Raw genomic sequence first — 7,948 nt, 5'->3', positions numbered from 1 at the left:
CTATTTATAAACCCAAAACGATTCATACCATGTGCTCAATGTGCTTTCAGCCTTCTACCGTAACTTATCATTCCCCCCGTCTTGTATTGGAGTACAAAAACTATTTATTTTTTTGTACAAACTAGAGCTTACAAGTTATGTGAACGAGAAAATGCAAAAGTTAATGACTTTATAATAAAGAAAGATGTTAAATTTCTTAGTGTAATAAATTGTGTTGGAGGAACTTGGTTTGCTTCGAGGGAAAATAAACAAAATGATTGCATTTACTAGTGTTGTTGAATTAAATGTAATGGAAGGAAAAGAGTACTGTGTACATATACAATTTTTTTCCTATTTCCTCAAACTACAAAAGAGTACATACACCAATGAACAAAATTGCCTTATAAGGTCTCTCCTATGTTTCTTTGGTCCTTATAAAGAATTTCAGTTTACTGTACAAATTTACTGTATGAAAAGGTGTGCGTGTGTCTATAATAATAAGCAGTCTAACAGAGACTTTCAGCTCCTGAGGAACTTCCACGGCCCGGTTCCAGTGCCTATCCTGCAAATGGTGAAGCAGAAAATAAACAGATCGTGCTTCTGCATTTGTGTGGTCGCTTAAATCTGTGTTGTTTAGGATGCTTACCTCCCGAAACCAGCTAAAGCTCTTAGGCTCATATAGATGGTTAGAGCTACCCAAATTCCAATATATCCAAAACTTGATGATAGAATGAGCAAGAACACAATGCTGAAAATAGCCACTGTAAGCTGAAGATCAAATGAATTCTTGTTAATAACTGTTTACTTTGATCCGGATACGTTAAAATAATTGCAATATTCTCAGATCATCAGGAATACAGATTTTTATCTTCAAGAGGGTCCTTCTCTATTTGGAAGATTTTTATCTTCGAGTTGAGACTAGTGTTGTAATGCTACAATCTTTAACAATGCACAAGAAAAGTTTTATATCTATTGTTTTCTTATTGAAACTTGGGGACTATTTTTTGAGCATTGTATGTTTATGTGTTGACAGCAAAAAATGAATATCTCATGCGAGCTTACCATTGAATATGCAGAATATGCAAAGTCAGATGCACCAAAGTTTACACCGTCAAAGACAAAGGCGAGGCAATTGATTGGTTGAGTTGCTGCGACGAACTGAGATTGGAAGAATTGGTAAGTTCTAAACCAAGTCTTTCACTGTGAAAGATTTGTAAGTGTATGAATGACATGTTTATAGACGGTGATTACCGGAATACCAATGGCAATTAAGTGTAGGACATCGACGTCTTGTGTAAATACTCTTGCTCCATAGTGTAAACCAACTCCAAGTGTGAGTGCTAGTACTAGCCCTAGAACTACTCCCAACTGCACGTTTTAAGAACTCGACGGTTACTAGCTCATTTGTTCCTGGAAATATATGTGACTGCTCTGCTATTTGAATCTATGTTGCGCGGACTCTCCAAAACAGTTGCCGCACCCGTGTCAGATCCTCCAAAAATACACTATTTTTGGAGGATCCGACACGCACCCATCGATATTTTCGGAGAGTCCGAGCAACATAGATTTGAATGACATTAGTACCTGTAACACTTTTGATGCTGTTGCAGTACACCTACTGAAGTCCTCTTGAGCAAATGCACTTGCTAGTATTGCCTGAAAGGGGAAAGGAACGTTGGATTTTTGAAGTTTGTTCACATATGCTTTCGCATGGTGGTGAATATGAAAGTACAAATGTGTTTCACTCTGAGATATTTAAAACAATATGATGGACATATGTAGAGAGATCCTCAACTTTGAGTAAATTATTAGTCTATAAACATATTATCTCTGTGAAAAGAATCTCTTACTGGTTTCTGATTCACATAATTAACCTTCAAAATAAATTGTTAACGACAATTTTGTTCCAAACTGTGCTGCTAGCTAACTTCCTAAAATGCCACCCAAGGAGCCAAGCACTGTTGATTTTGGGAGCAAATAATGGTTCCCTTTCTTCTGTTTAAGTAGTTACAAGTCTTTATGGGCGGAGCTAGAATGTGGAATCCGAATATGGGTTTGGCCGAAGCCAGTAGCTTTGGTCCAAACCCTATATTTGTCTTAAAAGATTTATTGAATATGTACAAATTGTTAATTTAGAACCCATAACTTTTTAACGGACTAGAATCTCGAACCCCTAAACTTCAAATCCTGGCTCCGCCTTTTTAATTATATATGCGTCTGTTCGTTTAGTTTATCTGAGACAGGCGAAATGTTGGTAGGAGAAATCATATCTCACCTGACCAGCAACAGCTAAGCCATCAGCTAGAAGAGATGTAGCTAGCCAAACCTGCAAGCAGACTTGAAATGCAGCCATTTGTGTGGGTCCTAACCGTGCAGCCAATGATGCAGCTAATGTTACACAGAATGTCACTGCTATGACCCTCACTAACAATAGGAAGCCTGAAATTAGGACGAAAAAAGAGGAAAAAAAATCAGTTAGTTATTTTTTTAATAAGTATGAACAGAAAACAGTTAATCTTGACATTAAAACCATATTCCTTATTTGGTATTTAGAGTGTGCAGTGAAGTAAAAGTTTATTAACAGACAAACACAGAACAAATTTGGTGAATGGAAGTGGTTCAACATGTCAGCGAACAAATAGACGGCGAAAGCTCAGCGAACATAGTCATCGGCTATGTTACTCGGACTCTTCAAAAATATTGTTGGGTGCGTGTCGGATCCTTCAAATTTAGTGCATTTTATTTTTGATCGGAGTACCAACTTAAACGCGTACTCTGACCAATGTTCTATCTTATGTTTGTAGGAGTTTGGATTTACTAAAACACTTGGTAGTGAGAATCAGTGAACAATATAAGTGGAAAGAAAGAAAAACACTGCTTGTATTGATACAATAAGAATGTGAGTTAAGAAATTTCAGAGCTTCATTTTAACAAATATGGTGCTAGTTTTCTATTATATTGACAAATATAACTTTAGTAATATATATACAGCATCAGAGAAAATCCTCACCATTCGTAAGAAAACGAGCAAATTGAAGATATTTGAGACTAGGAGGTACAAGATCAACCTTTTCCATTAGTCTCCAAAACAGTATAACTGAAATTAGGTACCTATACCAATTCAAATTAGAACATATGTCTTAGCATTTCGGAAAAAATCGATCAGTGGAACTGTTGCCTCACAATTTTATCTTTCAGTAGAGATTAGAATCTACTCACTGAGAAATTACATGAGCGATTGCAGCACCTCGGACACCAAGACGGAAAACAAACATGAATATGGGATCCAAAATAATATTTGCCAAATCTCCTGCCACTGTATGATGTCAACAAACACACAGAAAAAGAAAAAACTGTGTCGAATTCAATTCACCTCTTCCTAGTTCTTAAAAAACTGAAGTTTTGATTTGTCGATTATGGAAGTTTGGTTCTGTCACATATTCCTAATTGCTTACCAGTTGCAAATAGTGGAGTTTTTGTGTCTTTAAATCCTCTGAAGACTCCTTGCATTGCTAATGAGAGGAGAACTGCTGGTGCACCAAGTGACCTTAATCTCAGGTAATCTTCTGCTGGTTTTGACATAGCTGAGCCCTGTAAATTATCACATACAACCAGAAATTGAAACTATGAGAAGCTCTCAACCCCTATAACCTACTGCCGCAAAAAGGAAAAAGCGAAAGAAAATAGTTTAGTGGTCAATGAAGTGGGTTGAGAACCATGAAATCTTAGGTTCAAATTCCAGCAGAGAAAATACTAGGTTATTTCTTCCCATCTGTCCGAGCCTTGGTGGACAGAGTTACCCGGTATCTGTACTAGTAGGAGATAGCAGATAACACGTGAAAAATTAATCGAGGTGCAGGCAAGCTGGCCCGGACACTACGATTATCCAAAAAAAAAAAAAAACGGCACCAACGGTTGGGAGGAGGATACAAGAATCTGAATTCTATTGGAAAAAAAATGAGATATTTCTCCTCCTCTCCTGTTTATGCAGAGATCAACTTACAGGTTTGATTCCCATGAATTTTAATAAAGGTTTTGCTCCGGCGATTAGAAATGCTGCTTGGATGATGCCAAGGACAGCGCCAATTATTAATGCAGACGAGGCGGATGGAATGTGCCTCTTTTCGGGCTTAGGCTTCACAACCTCAAAGCTAGAAGCCATCTTTTCCGACTTGCATACACTCCCTGTAGAATATGAAGGTAAAAGAAAAGGTAGTGTCATTATCAAAAGCACAAGGAACTTGTACGTGCATCGTTCTTGAGAGTGTAACGAGAACCTGGGCCTGGATTTTCAATTTTCGACATACCATTTTTAGGTATCAGGCTTTTGCTTTCGCTGTTTGATGGTGAATCAGTATCCATTGCTTCAGCATCTCCTTCATTCTGCTCCTTGATCTTATCATTTTGCAGGTCCTGACTTGCTTTCGTGATGGTATCTTCCTCAGCGACGAAAGAAGTTGTTACGCTGACTAGGGGGAATATTGCAATCTTTGATGCTTGATTGAATACAGCAATTGAAACTCCCACAGCAGCCTGCTCAATAGGACCTGTGTCGATAAATGTCGAGTTTATGTTGATGATTAGAAACCTTTTTTTGCTTAATGATCAACCTAGTTGATAACTATGACCTATGGTCACCACTTTTTGTGTTGAGTTTAATTACTTCTATACGCTGCTGACAGTGATTAAGTTTTCACACTATCAGATCATTTAAAAGATAACAACAGTTAATCGTCCATAAAAGGTGAAATTAATAACCTGAAAAATAAGACAGGTCACGTAGTATAAAAATTTTTACGCCGTCACTGTTAGTTAAATCCCTTTGTGTTTCCTTGTAAGATAATGGAATACATTGAAATTGTGAAGTTGATACCTATATGGCCAATGAATGCTGTATCAACCAGAGATGCAACAGGATCTGCTGTCAAAGCTAGTGCAGCAGGTAGGGCTATCCTTGCTATTTCTTGGCCAAGCTCATCCAATTTAAAAATAGATCTGCTCACAAAAAAGATAAAAAATATAAAAAAAAAAATAAGAAGGAAAAATCTTGTTTATTTTGGCATTAAAGAAACATTCATCTCCTACTCCACTACAACTTACTCTCCATGTATATATCAGATGTGGCTTTACATACAGATATTCAAATAATTTTGGAAAAGCAGAACCTTACAAATGCAGTCAATTCTTAACTTAGACTCCTTTTCTTATAAATGTAAATTCATTTCCGAAAAGAGTTTAGTTATATACACTGTGAGTGTAAGAAATCTTTACACCATCAGTTCGCCCAAATGATATCTACAGATAAGCTTCCTTAAAATATGAGAATTGTAATCTTGAAAATAACGCAAGCTACAACCTGCTACAGCAGGTAAAGGTATGGTGTACAACTTAAAATTTTCAGAAAATATTTTCTTAGGCTCCTTCAAGAAAAGAAGTGACAATCTTAAAGTTCTTGCACATTTCAGATTGATAAGTTGATGACCAAGAAAATAAAAAGTAAAAGGCAAAAAACTTTACAAGTACCTTATATCTCTAAAGAATATGGATACTGGGCTTTTAACATTCTCTGTACATGGAACTTCTTTCTCGGCCATTCTTGTACACTGAAAATGGCAAATAACCAATACGAAATGTATAAGATTACCTACTATCTGCTTAAAAATATAGTATCACAAATTTCCTAGAATACTGAAGTCTTCAACTTGAGGTTAACATGAGTCCAGATAGTACTTCAAGAGGATACAACCTACCTTGGATGTCTTACTTCAGTCACTTTGTTTAAATTGTTCACATCTGTATTTGTACTTTAGTTTCCATCTAATATAGTCACACCTCTCTATAATAACATTCTTATATAACAGTCATTCACTATAAAAAGACAAGTTTTCCTCAGAACCGATTTTTTAAGTTGTATTTTACTCACTATAACAGTTTTTTTTTTTTTTACCTATAACAGCAACAACCATATTTGTAGCAGAACTTTCTTTGTAAAATTACCCCTCTATAACAGCCATATAGAATCTTTAAGATTACTAATAATAATTCTAAAAATATGCACACAATCTTTTCCATTAAATAAAGTGTCTATCTTGCATAAGATATAAAATTTGAAGAATTGCACATGATTTTTTTTTCATGGGACAAATTCCAAACAATATTTAAATAGAAAATTTAATTGTTAAACCCTTAGATTGTCTTCAAGAAAAAACTATGGATACCTTTTTGCTGAAAATTTGGATACAAATCTTCGCCAATTCAAACGTTATATCGCTAGTAAAAGAATAAAATCTATGTAACAAGCTACAATTACAAAGTTCTTCCATCAATTTTGAAAAAAATTATTTTTTAGGTAGCTTTAAAATGTATGTCTTAGAGTTTAAATCTTTATACTTTTAGTTATGAATTTATTAATAATGTATTGGCTTTCTTCAATATTTAAAATTTCTTTAAAAAAATAGGTCTAAAGAAGCAGGTTAGAACAAATAATACCTTGTCAGTTCAGTCTGGCCGTAACATTAGGTATAAAGCAAAAAGGTTTAGATATTTGTTGAGATATCAGAATTTTTTAGCTCCCGTATGGCCATAATTTCTTTTTTCAAAAATGTTTTAAAAACATTGTTTGATTATAAAAATTGATCAGTTTTGGGGCAATTTTTGAAGGTGGGATTTTTTTACTTCCAAAAATTATTTTTCATCTCATCTTCAAAAACTCTTTTTTTTTCAAGTTTTAACCAAATTTATGTCCGAACGCTAACTTAATTTTAGAGATTGAAGTTGATTGAGAATTTCTCTGAATGAACATGAATTCAGATAGGATGGGATAAACTTCGCTAGGTTTAGAAACCAGAGAGAACATAATTGCATTTTTGGTTTCTGCAGAATAAATGTACCTAATAAAAATAGACATATATTTTCAATCTCAAGAAATTGATTTGCAGTCTCAAGAAATAAAAAAAGGATATCTTAAACTTTATTTGAAAAGAAAAAAACGATTTCCCCTCATAAGAACTTCAATTGTCTCCATTTGAGGAGAAAAAAGCAGGAAATGTGAAACGTGCAAATAAGTAAGTACGCTTTTCGACATTGCAATTTCTTCTATTACCTCTTTTATGGCGACAATTCATTCTGGTTCTGCCGACAAATTATATTGTTATAGTCTCGTAAGATATGAATAGATGAGCAAAACTCAACCTAAAAAAATAGAATTTGATGCATCTTGGCTTGTGCGCCACCGATCTTTAGATAGTTTTGCAATTGTCAGAGTGCTTACGGCCGTGGTAGCTGCGACGTTTCTCGAGTCTTGCTCTCTCTTCACCTTTTTTTTTTTTTTTTTTTAAATTTCCTTTTTCCCCTTTGCCTTGACAGTACCTTGAGGCAATTGTTTATTGGTGTAAATATGGATTTTTTCACAACATATATCTCTACATTCTTGTATCTTTGGCTAAACGTAAAATTTGATGAGTATGTGATAGTAATACAGGATACATATAAGGCGGGAAAAGTGGTGTTTGGCAGCTTTGTAACTGACATAAGTTTAATAATTTAAACGAAAATAATTTATATGTTTACATAACACAAGTGGTTATTATTAATTTTATAAAAGATTGTCCTTAAAGACTTTTATAAAAAGTATTTTTACTGTTTTCTGAATTTTGATGCTATACAATTACTTCGATTTGTTTAGTTTTTAGTACTCATCAAACAAGAACACTAATGTTACTAGTATTTTCATTTGTTAACAAAAATAGCAAATCTCTAAATAACATAAAAGAATATTATTTCTCATGATAAAAAACAATAGATGAAATGAGCAACATCATAAAATATAAATATTTCAAAAAGTACTTTTGTCATACCCCTTTTTACCTTGCAAAATATATTATGTATTATTGTGTTGGGTTAAAGAGTTTTTCCAATTACAGTGACGATTTTGGATATGAATTATTTTATTGTTCAGAGTCGCCATTTG

General features: G+C 34.2%; 1 protein-coding gene across 5 annotated transcripts; it reads right to left on the bottom strand.

Moving 5' to 3' along the window:
• Positions 1 to 245: 245 nt before the first annotated feature.
• Positions 246 to 7,312, bottom strand: LOC104106925 (protein DETOXIFICATION 42-like). Of its 5 annotated transcripts, none has more exons than XM_009615587.4 (14): positions 7,082 to 7,221; positions 5,503 to 5,582; positions 4,853 to 4,974; positions 4,287 to 4,526; positions 3,983 to 4,164; positions 3,435 to 3,570; positions 3,199 to 3,295; positions 2,990 to 3,090; positions 2,255 to 2,418; positions 1,564 to 1,635; positions 1,231 to 1,347; positions 1,042 to 1,137; positions 626 to 747; positions 246 to 541 (listed from the first exon to the last, which is right to left on the bottom strand). In XM_009615587.4, exons 2-14 carry the CDS (start codon positions 5,571 to 5,573, stop codon positions 499 to 501), a joined length of 1,563 nt encoding a protein of 520 aa, XP_009613882.1. In that variant the 5' UTR covers positions 5,574 to 5,582; positions 7,082 to 7,221; the 3' UTR covers positions 246 to 498. The 5 variants fall into 5 exon arrangements, with proteins under 5 accessions (XP_009613882.1, XP_009613884.1, XP_070048376.1 ...); XM_009615589.4 differs by having other exon boundaries at positions 3,199 to 3,289; XM_070192275.1 differs by having other exon boundaries at positions 258 to 541; positions 3,983 to 4,173; positions 7,171 to 7,312.
• Positions 7,313 to 7,948: the final 636 nt, after the last annotated feature.

The sequence above is a fragment of the Nicotiana tomentosiformis genome, chromosome 1 (genome assembly GCF_000390325.3).
Source record: "Nicotiana tomentosiformis chromosome 1, ASM39032v3, whole genome shotgun sequence".
NCBI lineage: Eukaryota > Viridiplantae > Streptophyta > Magnoliopsida > Solanales > Solanaceae > Nicotiana > Nicotiana tomentosiformis.
Note: the sequence above shows the minus strand (reverse complement) of the source record. Positions and strands in the feature narration are given on the sequence as shown.